A 15603-nucleotide genomic window follows, 5' to 3' on the forward strand; every position below is an offset into this window, starting at 1 on the left:
CCCAAACGACAACACGACAATATCTTGCCGTTTCTTCTCATAATTCTGAAATAATCGTATCTACATTCATTACACCATTATTTTGAACACATCTATAACAAATATAAAGTAAATCATAGATGAGCACTTTAAATTCAAAACCACAAAAATTGATTACTAATAAAATCATTGCTGAAAAAAAAAGCCATCAAATGTCTTCTGTTAATTTAAAAATACGACCGATGGCATAAACCTTTCACCACAAATACCTAAGAGAGCAACAAAACGATTCTCACAAAACACGAACACATGGACACTGTATGCTATAATAAAACCACACGGCGCGTATGAGTGGGATTAAAATAACTCTTCCCGGTTTGATGAACTTGACATCTACTGTGTATAGCTGTGTATAGTATACTGCGTATTATACAGTTTAAGTTTACATTGTGGTTTAATACTGGTTGTACTTTTTGCGGAGTTATAAGTGCATGATGAATAGGATTTATAAAATAAATATTTTGATATGTACGATGATTTTTAAGATATTATGTATTAATGTTCATCTGGATTTGTAGATTTGATAATAAATATGTATTTTACTGACCTTTTCCTTGATTTGTGTGTTTTGTAGAGTGTCTTTATCTTACTTTATTCCAATATCAAACTTAATTCCATCTAAGCTGGTCTAGTGTCGCATTAGAGGCTTATAAATCTGAAAATAATCATGAATTAACAAAGGATTATTACTATTGTCTTTTCTATGAACAAACATCACCGACAAAAAAAGGAAAGGTCGTGATTCTACGAATACTGTCATGTACTCGTAATTAACCTAAAGACAGACTTATTAATCTTCTTCTAATTAGGGATTTGTAAGAAATATTCCAGGAAATGTATGAAACAGTACTATAGCAGACAAATTATGATGGTAATACAGTAATAAACTAATAAGGTACAAATGCCTGGTTATCACGAATACAGGAAACGTATTAGATAAATGTACCGGTTACATGAAACTGCTATATTAATATTGTGCTTAGAATAGAATAGTATTTATAACATTACTGGTCTTATTATGTACTTATGTAAAAATCATTTGTTGGCGGTGACAATAAATAGTGTTGAACTATGAAATTTGTAGATTACGAAATAAACTATGGGCCCAGGATGTGAAAAAAATATGAATTAAGTCGTATATTTGTAGAAATATTTCATAAATTCATAATCACAAACAGTCACATTATTATAATCACAATATTATAAAATTATATTATAATACAATTCAGAAAATCAAAATTTATTATAAATTATGTTTTCAGTTTCTTAAAATCGTTTTTGAAGTCCCCAACCCACACTTGGCCTCACACAGCATGGTAGCCTCCAGGCCTAACCCCTCCCTCGATTTGGTAAGAGACCCTTGCCCAGCAGTCGGACAGTAATGGGCAGAAAAAAATCTTTCGCTTGCGGAAAATGTGGTTTCAATTATAGGTAGAAATTTTCTATTAGGAAAATCGCGAAACAATTAAGTTTCTAATACTAGCATTGCGAGTTCAAAAGTCTACGTCCGTAGAATCTTAAACAAATTTAGACAGTCTAGTTTAATAGCATTTTAACAGGTTTAAAAGGAAAGGAAACAATTTCACAACGAAAGCCTTATCACACTGGACTAAGCTGTTCCTTATCACTTGTATAAATAGCAAGATAACAGATATTTTCTCTTGTCTGTCTTATCTTAGTGGGACGTTACAAGATTCTACATGATTTATAACGATTATGATAGGAATAAACCATTTGCAAATAAAAGCTTGGTTCTTTTGCGGTTAGAGGTTTTTTTGCTTCAAGTAGGTAATTTTTTATGCCTGTTTTGACTTGTTATTGAATGAAATATGTTGTACAATGATTGTTATATCAAATTACATATGTTACAATAAGTATTATAATTTATAAGGTATCATTACATGTGAATATTAGGCCTCTTTGATGTTTTTTGCGGTGGTCTCTTCGTGACCTCAATGGGTGGAAATTGGTTGAAATGATTCTTGTTTTGCTTTTCAGAAACACCTTGTTTATGAAATTTTGAACAAGGTAATTGATTTTTCTATCTGACCTGGTCCCAGGTTACACCGCTCGAAAGACCTCTCCCGGAACGCTAACCAATCCAGAAGAGGCTTCCCTGGATTTCCTTTTTCTTCATGGTCGTTTGGTGCTCCTGCTCACCCATTCTGATAGTTCCACAATTCCCATTACTATTTTAACATAAAAAAAAAATACTTTTAACATTTTTAAAAGACAACTCTCGCTCTAAGAATTGTTCTTGGGTCACGGGGACATTTACAAACATACAAACAATGGACACAAAGTACAATCAGACCCGTAACAACTATTTGTGGATCGCACAAATAATTTTTCTGTGTCAGAATCGAACTACCTCCCGACGCAATAGTAATGGCGCGGCGGTCACCTTAACCACTATTTTCGTCTTCACAGGAAGCTCTCCATCACCATCAAGACTCCTCAATTATACCTTTCATCATCATGCATAAATTCATCAAATGTCTTGCACATCGGTAGGAAGCTGATCGTTACCTGTTGCTTGTTCCCGCTGTTGTTACCTACTGACAAATTGACGTCATCCTCTCAAACACTGTGTCAATGGGTTTTGGAGGTGGTCATGCGTTACTCGTATATTTTTTGTACCTTTTATAGTTGACACATGGTCATCTATACTAATATTATAAAGCTGAAAAGTTTGTTCGTTTGCTTGAAAACGCTAATATCAGGAACTGCTGGTGCGAATTGAAAATGTATATATTACTGTTGGATGGCCTATTTATTGAGGAAGACTATAGGCTATATAACACCACGCTGCGACCAATAGAAGCAGAGTACCAGTAAAAAGTTTTACAAAAACGGGGAAAATTATGACCCATTCTCTCTTAAGTGACGCAAGCGAAGTTGCACGGGTCAGCTAGTTCATTATAACATAGAAATGTCAAGGTTGTGAACTGAAAATGTTTTTCTCAATAAGTAAATAAGTAAGCTGTAACTACAATATAAACAGTAGGTATTACCCCGAGTTTCTGAGGTACATTTAGCGGTAGTTTATCTATTTAATAGCGTTCAACTCATACAAAAAAATGCTATTGAACAGATAAACTACCGTTAAATGTACTCAGAAACCGGGGGTTAGAGATGGAAAAGAAAGAAATAGATACAAAGCTTAGGGAAGATCTTTCATTTTGTATCTTGGTTTTACATGCGCTAAGTATGTGTAGAAATTTACAATGTTAGTGTATTGCTATTTACTACGTTACCAAACTCCGGTTTACTATATTAAGAAACATACTAATTTGTATAAGATTTACCTATGGCCTGGTTCTATAGAAAAAAACAGACAGTTCACGAAATATAATCAGTTTGAAACTTGTCATTCTTAACGTGAAAACTTACCTTCTTATTCATAAAAATACATAAAGTTATGAAAGGCTTGTAAAGTGGTTTGTTTCTTTCGCTCCTTAGCGAAATGAAAGAGAGACAACATATTATAGAAGTTTCTTAACTAAAATAGGTGTTTATGAATAAGAGGGTTGGTCTATTATGCCATACTACACGTGTTTCAAATACAACATAAAACTCAGCAATGACACAACACTTGTCACCATATTGTTAATGGCACGCGAGCGTGAATATTTGCACTACAGTTAGACAATCCATACTACTACATACTGGTACGTACTAATAGTAGTTCAATATCGTGATGTATTGTCCGGGTTGCAGGTGATAAGGTCACATTGTAAGGTACGTTTGGGTATATTGTGGTCTTGATATACTTCCTTGCTATGTGGTCTGACTGATTAATCATTTGGCGTATGTTTTTCAAAATTTTCCCTCTTTGCTAAGATTAAATTTTTCGTTTAGTTTTCTTCACGTGTTAAATTTCAAGTTAAGACCACACAAGATAATTTTTTTAAATGCTAAGATTCTGCCTGTTTCTGGAGTCTTTGAGAGTGTCTCTAAATTGCTTTTGAGAATTAATTCCAAGGTGTTCCTGTGACATTTGAAACAAGATGGCCCATAAAGAAGAACCGGGAAATAATAACTTAATAAATCATAACTTTAATAAATCAATCAAAACCTCTTCAGTAATTAAGTTTACCACAATATGAATAAATTATATTTTAATTAATTATTCACTATAATTTATATGAAATTATATATTTTAATGATTTAACATTGACATCGTTAATCATAATACGTGTTTTGCATTTCGTTGAATTTGATAATAATTTCCGTTATTCATCATTTGATGTCCTTGTGACATAAATAGGTCATTGAACAAAAATGAGTGCGACTTATTTTGATTTTTGAAAACTATGTGTCTGTTAGTTGTTAATAATCACAAATACGGTAAAGGAAAACATAGTTAAAAAATTTAGCATGCCTGAGAGTTCCTAAAAACAGTTCTTAAAAGAATAACGTCTGCGGCATGGCCAGTCTGTTGAACTTATTTAATCGAAACTCAACTCTGGTTCTTCTTCTTATCGTATGGTTAGTGTTCAACCTAGTGTCAAAGATGTTCAAGCCGCCCGAAGGCCTTTGACGTGGCTTGACGTGGTTGAAAGGCTGACTCTAAGTAAAATAAGCTGTGGCCTTTTCGAACTTGTAAATACAAATTCAACACGACAGTTCCAACGATTTCTTAATAAAATCATTTTCCCAGCAGATAAAGATCTATAATTAGTAGATAATGATGACATAAACGATTATCTTGCACAATGGTCTGTAACGGAGCTATTGTTACGAGATATGGTTCATTCATGAGGTACGGAGTGGGTCAGTCGTCTGGCAGGTGGAGACGACCTGATGGAAATATCAATTGATGTTTAGACTTCGATTGACAATCGATTGATCTATTGATATGATAAACCTAACGATTTACGGCGATTAATATCATATATTAACTCAAACCGATAGAATTGGTGTCGTAGGTTGAACCAACGTGTGTAAGGGTAAACCCAAGTTACTTATGCTTCTTTTTTTCTAACCCCTGGCTGTCCCACCGCTGCACGCTGTATAAAGATCTTCTACCGAAAGAGGAAGTTATGCCATAACATACGTGTAAAATTAAAAGTTCAAGAAAAATCGGGGGCGCGTTACCCATAGATTGCCAGTATCATAAAGGTACTTTAGTTCTTGTCGTAACAAATACTTTACAATGTATTATTTGCCATGGAGCTGCCATAGTTACAGTGATAGACCCTTTTTTTTCTTGAGGAAAATCCTTCGGGCTCGCAAAGTTCGACTCACTAGGCTAGATGCCGTGTCGATATCCGCCATGGAGTCCACCAAAAACCTGACGAGTGTCCAACCACTTCCACAAAACCGTGCGCCGGGATCACCGCTATAGGGTAGTACCGCAAGACGCACGCCATGCGCAGCTCGCCTCCCTACGTGGCGATCTACCTTGGGACAGTGATGAACCTTCCACCCCTGTAATGAGGACAGTTATAAATAAAACAATGCTTAGTCTCAGCAACTCGTTTTATCTTCGCCCACAGATAACAAAGCTCCAATATCACGGGCTTCATGGAATAACGCCATAACTTGACGCGCATATAATATGAACTTGACACCGTGAGAACACCCACGTGTGAAGACAAACCTCACTGAATTATGAAAACTATTCAGTGTTCAGTCAATTCTTGTCGAAGGTTGTGCTATGAATAAGGTTTGGTACACATTATGTATGTCAAAATATATAATCTAATGTGGGCAATACGGGTGGTCGCAACGTAAAGCCTGCTTTGAAAATTACGCGTAATAGTGTAAAACATAAAGTATATTGCTCTTAAAGAACTAAATGTTTAGTAATCAGTTATTTACTCTTTTAACCATCTTACAAAAATACTTCACACTCATATAATTTATTTTTATTACTTTTCAGATTACGTAATTAAGCTTCTACAAGTTTAAGTGATAAAGTTCTAAATTAATAAACAATCTTATAATCATAAACTACACGAACAAAAGTTTAAATTGAAAATGCACATAATTAAAAGTTTTCCAAATCGTTGCTTTAATGGCTCCTCATAATGTTGGTATCACATGTTCCGAATGTGTTTTGGCTTTGCATTTCACACGGCAGAGTGCAGGCTGAATAATAATTGCCTTTGCCGCACTAGGTCAGGGTTTGTGCCAACTTTTTTTTTAAGAACACCATGTATTTTTTTAAACGTGTTTTCATAATAGTGGATTTATTGTTAGTCTGTGGTTTATTTTTACCGCGCTTTTTGTATACCTACTGAAAATTACTGCAGAATAATTTTGACATTATTATTGTTTTGAATTAAAATATGACGTTAAAGGCAACAAATATATGTACTTGGTTTGATTATGATTTATTTTCGTAGCGTAGTTTTTTCTATGTTTTATCGACTTTTTAAACAAAAGTATACAGGTGGACCTAATGCCTTAGGCATTCTCTCAGTTAAATATATTTTTTATTATAACAGTCTTTAATTCTTAATATTTTTTTAATTAAATTACATTTATGATTAAGTTCAAACGTTGTTATTAATTAAACGTTGTTGTTGAGAATGTTTTTATTAGCTTCTAGGCGTCTATTTATGATTCACACTCAGATTGACCTCAGTCAACTTGGGAAAACCCTATGATTTTTTATCTAAATTACCCATCTTCCGTCAAGTCACCAAGGCCATGCCATGATTACACCATGCACCATGGCAAAGTTAAATAAAGTAAAAATGAAACTAGGCTACATCATAATTTATAAACGCACTGAAAAAATAATCTCATTAATAAAACATACGTAATAGCTTTTCAATTAACGAAACAAAACATCTTACATGCACTTTTTATCTTGTTCAACGAAGCGGGAAAATATAAGACCAGTGTCGCACTCTATCGCTTAACTTTGGAAACTTACTGCCGTTAACTGCCCGTGAAGTGAAACAATGAATAACTACGCGCTTACGTAGTTTAAGACTGTTGTAATAGATGGCGTTGTATACCATTTTCATTGCTTACTACTTTTCTTTTTTTTACAGGTAAGGATTTTCAAAATTATCTTTTTGAAAGAAGACGTTTAATACGAATGTAAGTATGTTTATAATTTAAATAAGTTATTTGTTTTGGCAAGGTTGATTAAATAATGGCGATGAAAGGAAATCCCTCAAAAAGTATTTTTGGTATGATAGGTACCTACTAATCGTTTTAAAAATATCTTATCAGGGATTTACTGTGTCGTAAAAGTTGTTTTTATAAATAAATTGTCATTGATATCTTATTATGAAAAGTACGTAACAATAAGGATTTGTTTATCATTTTTCTCGGTACATTTATCATATAAAGGTCGTTTGAAAATGATGAGCTTTCTTTGGTCACGTACGCAGAAAAGTATAGGTACGATTTACAGAAAAAGTGCTGAAAATCGTGACTTGGTATTGTCTAGAACGATAAGCAAATTGGTTGATATTTTTAGTAGAGATAATTGTCGTAAATTATATCTATTTTCGAAAAGTATATTTTTAGACTTTGGTTTTGAATATCATAGTATGGTCAGTAAAAAAACCTGTAAGCTCAACGTTATGTGTGAAATTGTATATAAGACAATCTCTTACGTACGTACGATCTCTTATGTACGATAACTTTGCTGTTTAAGCGAAAATGTATGCGACTGTTTATCTCCAGCTCGAATTCGATACCCATGTCGGGCATGCTATTGACGTTATGCTATTAATAAATTATGTCGCTAAACAACCATTATTATTACACATTTCATAATGTTAAATTAAAATAAAACATTATGTTATTAGATAAAATACACTTTTCAAAGTGTTCAATTAAAACGGACAAATAACCATTTTGCTAAGTTATTGGTGCTACAAAAAAACAATATATTACTGCACTACAAATAAACCAAACGAACAAATAAACTAAGTATTATTAGTAGGCATTTACCCTCAAACGAGGTCAACACTCGAAATAAGTTTGTTCATCAAAGTCATTGCTAAGTTGTGGTTATTGTTTATTATAGTGTGAACTTATAGGTTGTAAATTAATTTAGTTTTTTAATTAAATATAATGAGTATTTTGGTGTATTTTCATAAAGTTTTTAATACTGTACTTGAAGTTTTCGACGATTGCAAACTTGACGGATGTCATGAATTCTTTTGGTTTGGGATTGAAATTTAGTCGAATATACCTCAATAATAAAGTAAATGATCTTCATCATGATTTAGTTTTTACGAATTTAGTAGAAATAAAAAAAGACAAACCACTGTATAACTAACCTGAGTTTACAGGACGTTTAGACAGTAGGTAAATGTGGAATCTTAGCCAGAAATAAAAATCTTTTTCAATCTCAATAATATAAAAGAGTACGTATATTTAAATCTTGTTTAAATAATATATCTATCAAAATACATAATATCAACTATTTGCTGTTCTTTATCACTTCATTTTCTGATTCAATGTCTGATATAAACGCGTCAATAGTTGCTCGGTCCAGTATTTTAACTGGTTCTCCCCTTTTTATTACTGCCACCTGAGAATGCAAGATTAAATTTTACCAAAGTTTTCATTTAACATTCTCCTTGTAAAATATTTTTACAATGGTAATACGTAAATCAGGTAACAAACTGAAAAAAAACAAAACACAGTCGAATTAAGAACTTCCTCCTTTTTTGATGTCGGTTAAAGAAGCCCTTATACGTACTCGTCGCGGTTGTCTCTTCGTGAAACCTTTAAAAGTACAAAATGATTTAGGATTTTCTATTTTGATCGTGAAAACATTTGGGTGTTGGATCCATCTTGGCAAAAAAGAAATGTCGCAAAATAATTGTAATACCATAATGTATATCAGTTACGTACGTCTAAATTATACTGTCCAGTGTGCATAGCTTCCATCAATGCTCTGATAGCCAGTTTGATAGCTCGGCTGTCTGTCGCCACTGTTTCTGAGTTGTAGTGCTTCTCCAGATACTCTCGTACTGTCTTGTCGTGTCTGCCCGTGGATGCAGCCTGGAGACAATAAGATAAAATATACTTTATTAGTTTATTGTTAATTAAGTACAGGCCGACAAGTTGTAGGACTAAGGGTGGAATGATGGTAGAAAGTCAAGCTTAGATTTTTTTTAATGCTAGTAATGGGTGACGGTCTGTGAACAGACTTTACTAGCGTCTAGCTTTTATTAATAATACTGTAAACGTGAAAAAAGAAGACTGTTTAACAGCAGGATTTGTGCCTCCTTATATTGAAATAATTGCAACAAAATATTTTAGAATAATTAGGCTTTATTTTGGCATGATTTTGAAACAAAAGCTGACTTATTCGTCAACTCGGCCGCAATAAACTCGTCCGCGAGGTCGAGTCGGGAAGTTTAAACATTAACTATTTTTTTATTGTGCATCTCGGCCGAACCACGTGGTCGAGTTGATGAAGCTATTTTTTCGTATCTTGTATTCGTCAACTCGACCGACATTGAAAATATGAGGCATTATTGTACAGTGATAAACAAAAGTGTTTCGTTTTTAATTTAATTTTTGTTCTTCTATGGGTAAAATAAAAATCCGATTCAATTAGAACATGTATATTTCTGAAAAATCAACATAATCAACATCAATATAAAAATGCTTAGTCTAATAGGAATCAACAATCGGTAGATATCAACAACATGTACAATAATTATGAAAGTATTTGACTTACAAATTACTTGAACAAATTAACACTATTGTTTATAATATCACACAAATCATTTTAGAAATCAGAGAACATTTTAAAAATCACAGATCAATTAAAAATTATTTGTAACTATTTTACACCGCTGGCGCTGGTGCTAACCCAGCACGAGCACTCGAGCACTGTGGCAGCTAAATGACACGACTGGCGTGGTATGATCGACGCTAGCGCAGTAAGAACATACATATTTACATGCGAAAATGACCTGAATCTCAATGCACGAGGGCTCCATTTCCGTTATTCACCCCAGTATTGTGTGTTGTCGCAGGGTTGCAAGCACTCAAAATTAAATGCTTGTCTTTTAAAAATAAAATACTAAAAATTTTAATATATAAATAAACAAATAAATAAAGTTTATTTTTTATTATTTTATATTACAATTTTGTGTATATTTTTATCAAATGATAATCTATATATATGTATATAAAATATTAGACAGATGCTTTTCTTATGAGGTATAGGTACTTTGTTAATAACTTAAAATTTTAATTAAGGACAGATAAAAAGATATTTTTTTTTCGAAACAATAGCGTACTCTATAAGATTATATAAGCCAAAATAATTGAAGTTTAGATATAAACTATAATCTGGCATAGCTCAGTTGATTATTACTTCATTTCTTTCCTCCAAGAAAAATTCAAAGTTGCGAAAGAAAGACAAAACTATTTTGCGAGACAGAGAAAACTATTTTAACTAATCAGGATAAAAATGCTACATTTTACAAAACTAAACGGTGATTGTAATGAAACATCTACGATCGTTATGTTAGCACAGCACGCATTTTAATTTGCCTAACAAAATAAATCTTTCCATGATATGCCTTAAACATTTTCTACCCGAATGTACATTTTGTACTCGGTCGAGATGACGAATAAAAAAAATCACAAAAATTTGCCGGGTCGACTCGACCGCATAGTGAATGTTCCTACGGTCGAGATGCACAATGAAATTATAGGTAGATTTAAATCTTCCCAACTCGACCGCGCGGACGAGTTTATTGCGGCCGAGTTGACGAATAAGTCCAAAAGCTATATCTTCACAACATGAAACTCTTGACGTCAAAATTCAAACTTCTTTACTACAGTAATTCCTCCTACCTTCCACTCATAATAAATTCCCGACGGGTCAGTTTGGAACAGGTGTGGTGACCCATCGTAATCGAAGCCCCCGACCAGACAGGAGATGCCGAAGGGTCTCCTGCCGTTACTCTGCGTGTACCCTTGCTTGAGCTCAGCCATGTAGCGAGTGATGTGTTCTAGGGAGACTGGGTCTTCTACCATCAGGCGGTAGGATTGACATTCTATTTGAGCTCTGACGATGATTAGAAATATTAGAATATTAATTATTATTTGAGAGATCTATTGCGTAGTGTGTGCTTTGTTCAGTTTGTATACCGCTGTGTACTAAATTAGAAAGCCTGCAAGGGTATTATTTTATGTAAAAGTTGCCATGTAAAATGGTAAGCATCTTATTGTCTTAGCAGTATCAAGTAAAGCTCTTACTGTGCCAAATTTAATAGGAACTTATATAAAGTTTGAGGTGCCACTAAACAGCAACCTCCAATGGTCAATATAATAGCTAATGTTACCCCTTTTACAACTCAAATCCCATACAAATCTAAAAACTAATACTTACCTGGTTATTAACACCCTCGCATCAGCTCTGAGCCCAGCAAAAGCCAACACAACATGTTCATCTAAAGCCACAATCTTCCTCTCAGTTCTATCATCCTCTAGTTTCTCCACCCCTCGCTTCTCCACCCCCAAGACTATCACATCTGGACCCCTTATACCAACTACAGGAGACCCCCTTCTCACAGCCTCTTGAGCATATTGCACCTGCAACAACTGGCCATCAGGGGAAAACACCGTAATCGCTCTATCATAACTACCCATAATAAAAAATATATTTAAAAAAACTTGTGTAAAAATATAATGACTTATCTGTCACTTTTGACAGATTTATGGTTCCATGTTTTTAGTTTTTTAATTTTTGTAAAGGAGGTGGTAAAACGAGGAGCTCGTGGCTTAGTTTACAACAGCCGCACGGATCGATCTCTGAGGTTAAGCTACGCTTGCCGAGGTTGTTCCGTGGATGGGTGACCATCTTATACATATCGAGTTCCTCCGTGTTTCGGAAGGCACGTTAAATTGTGGGTCCCGGCTGTCATTTTCGAAGATCTTTGACAGTCGTTAACAGTAGTCAGAAGCTTGAAAGTCTGACAACCAGTCTTACCGAAGGGTATCGTGTTAGTACCCAAGTAACTGGGTTGTGAAGGTCAGATAGGCAGTCGCTCCATGTAAAACACTGGTATCCAGCTGCATCCGGTGAGACTGGAAGCCGACTCCAACATAGTTTGGAACAAAGGCTAAGCGAATATATATATATATATATAATTTTTGTAAAGCAAAGGCATTAAATCATAGGATCTTTTTGCACTTTTTAACAACTTTATTAATTGGATTATGTTATAGTCGTGTTTATAGCCGTATAAATATCTGTCTATAAATTAATTAAGAAATTGATTGCAATCTTGTTCTTTGAATTTGTTGTTGTAAAATTTCTAGGAAACTAGATTTTATGTTATATAGCCGGGACACCGTAAATGCATTAAATTGAATATCTAAGATTAACGGGACTAGCTCGGGCTATTACTAAGAAGTACTTAAAAGAACCCATTGGCAGATGAAATCTACAAATCAAATCTTGGCAAAATGGAAATCTATACAAGATTCTTCGTCTCCAAGATTCGCAACTGCTCAGTCACATATACATACATAGTAGAACAATTAATAAGGAATAACGTAACGTAACGTAAGCAAGTTAAACAGATAGAATTTGATCTAAACTAAGTTTGTATTAATTCTAAATCGAATGTCACTATATTAACTCAAGAATGTTCGCCTCCCAAAATAGCCACGACATTGCTTGCTGTCAGACACTCGCAATAACTCTCATACACTTGCTGACACCGCTAAATTCCTTACAAGATAATATGAGGACATCGTCTTGACACTTTCGTGTAAACATTTAGAGAGAGACGTTAATGTCTGAGACTGATTGATTTTATTGCTGTAGAGCTTTTGAAGTGATATATTGAAGTGCAAAAAGGTACCGTGGATGAAATTATAGCGAATTAATTTAAGTTTTCATATGGAATGTTTGATTTAAGTTTGCGAGTCTAATAGCCATTTGTTTCACTGTTTTGATTAGTATAATCTATTATGTGGAGTAGGTTTAGTTGTTAATTTAAGGTATGGATGAATCGGTAAAATATTAATGTGACTGCAAACAGTTTCTAAAGAGCTATATTTAGGTATACGTTATAATTTATTTTACTGGAAATATTTTGCAAACTCTTCTTAAACTCTCTTGGCGTTGGCAGTCAATATAAACACACATCTTACAACCATCATGATCCTTTATAAAAATTTTGGTACCACAACTTAAAAATAAACACAACCCTAACCTAACTGATATAGTGATTCTTTTCAGAGAGATAAATACAAAATAGTATAAAGCCTTTTCCTAAAGCCTTCATTACAAAATATATTTTACGAGTAGATCAAAATGTTCTTTGAGTTAAGGTGTGTTCTCGCCCTGTAATACGATATGTAAAGAGTTAGATACAAATTCTAAGATGCGGCTTGTTTCATCACGTTCTCGTTGAAATATCTTTGTAAGTTGTCATTCATATTGGTGACTATTCGTCATCGTTTGTGAATGTATCGGATATCAAATGTACCGACGGATCGAAACTACAATTATTTTTACGTGTAACAATTTTGTTAGTATTATAAGCTTTTGTCGTTTATTATCATTAAACGACAAAATCTAACAATATCCTGAGGTACATTTAGCGGCAGTTTATCTATTCAATAGCGTTTAAGGTTTAAGCTCATATAATAATGACAGTTTGAATAGATAAACTACCGCTAAATGTGCCTCAGAAACCGGGCATAAGACGATACCATTGTTTCTATAGAAAGCCTTTAACTAGAACTGCTAAGTTTAATAATAATTAAAGTGAAAATGCTAGAAAATATGATTGTCCTGACAAAGGCGTGTAAAAAGCTTTGAAATAAACGAGAAAGTGAGGGAAAATATGATTTACTTAATGGAAAATGTCATACTTCTCTGTCGCGTTCCTTGTCTAGGGAATGGTAAAGTAATTGGATTCTAAACAGCTCAGTTTCTAGTGTGGTTTTTCAATTTAATTTCCATTTGACTGCAAAAGTGACGAGAAAGATTTAATTTTTTCCTATAATTTAATAAAGGCCTTAAATAAATAATGTGACGTTATTACATCTAATTGTTAGTCTATAGGAATATTTTGTAACTTCGCCTACAATTTACCAAAATTTCTGAAGATTTTTACCGTCCTGTTATTCTCATCTTATTAGACTACAGCTACATTATTGTAAGTAATGTCCTATAAAAACGTCTTGCGGTCAACAAACCAAAATTTAACACTTTAATCAAGTATTTTTTACTAGACTAGAATATTACACATATTTCTTCGAATCACAAGCATTCTGTCCACAAGTTATTCACTTTGCCAAGGTTAATCACATAAATACATCGTGAACCATTTTAAGTATGGCGTCTCGTACCAAAACTAGTTTATTATCCGAATTAGTATTAGCAGTCGCATTTTAGAAGATATTTATTGTCCACTTGATTTTATTCGGGAGTTGTTTTGATAAAATATAAATGATACTTGCTTTTTGCGTACACTTAGTTTAAATTTTTTAAAGTGAGTATAATATAAATTAATCCATTACCTACTTACCCATTGCTGAAAAAGGTTTTCTTTCAAAAAATTCGCGATTTTTTATGTATGAATGTTGCATGAAATTCCTTTCATAACCTGCGTTAGTAATAGCTTTACTTATTGAACATGTTTAAATCCCAAGCATGACCGAAGCTCTTAAGCACTGGACTTGACTAATGACAGTAACCCACATAGCATTTTTCCACTATTTCATTTTGGGATTCACAAATGCTTGCATGTATGTATTATTCATACTGCGGTGTGCTTTTGCTTGCCAAGTTTCTTACAAGGATGGGATTTTATGAACTTCTGTTCCGTAGTCCAAATTTTGTATAGTATTTTTGTATAAATGTATTTTGGATTAGGTATTTTATAGGACAGATTGTGCATTCAAATTAATTAGAAGAATTTTTATAAAATAAGACTTGCTGAAATCCTGAAAGAAAGTTTGAAGTCCTCAAGTGTAATTCGTTCAGATGATATTGCAGTTGACTGATTGCATTGCAAGGTGTTTGGTTATTATAAAACATTGAAATATCAATACTAAGATGCAATCATAATGTACGCTATTCCCTTAGGAATAGAACCTACGAACCCAAACAAAAGTAATCTTATGTCTATTTCCGGACTTTTTAGACACTGGACTCCTTTGTCAAAATGTAGTTCCAGTTACGTTCTCTAGATGTCATTGCACGCATGTTTTTTTTCAAACCATTCAACGGTCGTTGCAAAAGAGAGCTATCTCTTGAAACACAAATAAAGGTGAAATTCCATAATCTTTAAGGAATGCATTCATGAGTAATTTATCATACAATACATCAATGTTTCGTTATCAGTATAGATAACAGATAACGTAGGCTTGCTATACAGGTATTCGGTTCGGCATTTTCGATTTGGCAGTATTTATCGAACAACAAAACTGAATCGAAGCAATTACTGCAGTTGTTCGGTTTGTGCCGATGGGGTAGTTCATACGGGTCCGATTGTCACAATTCGGTTGAAGCATTGCCGCTGCAAACGCTCAATGCTTCGTCCAACAGAACTAGTTTGTTCGCTAGTTCTATGAACGAGTTTACAAAGGCTACTT

General features: G+C 33.7%; 2 protein-coding genes across 5 annotated transcripts in view; one reads left to right on the top strand and one right to left on the bottom strand.

Moving 5' to 3' along the window:
• shot (dystonin-like protein short stop) overlaps positions 1-15603 on the top strand; it is a 375697-nt gene that overhangs the window by 86428 nt on the left and 273666 nt on the right. The gene's annotated exons all lie outside the window — the stretch shown is intronic.
• On the bottom strand, positions 8363-12058 carry LOC142982640 (proteasome subunit alpha type-7-1-like). Its single transcript, XM_076129252.1, has 4 exons — positions 11378-12058; positions 10840-11053; positions 8875-9024; positions 8363-8548 (listed from the first exon to the last, which is right to left on the bottom strand). Exons 1-4 carry the CDS (start codon positions 11635-11637, stop codon positions 8438-8440), a joined length of 735 nt encoding a protein of 244 aa, XP_075985367.1. The 5' UTR covers positions 11638-12058; the 3' UTR covers positions 8363-8437.

Source organism: Anticarsia gemmatalis, chromosome 22 (genome assembly GCF_050436995.1).
Source record: "Anticarsia gemmatalis isolate Benzon Research Colony breed Stoneville strain chromosome 22, ilAntGemm2 primary, whole genome shotgun sequence".
In the NCBI taxonomy this organism is placed as follows: Eukaryota; Metazoa; Arthropoda; class Insecta; order Lepidoptera; family Erebidae; genus Anticarsia; species Anticarsia gemmatalis.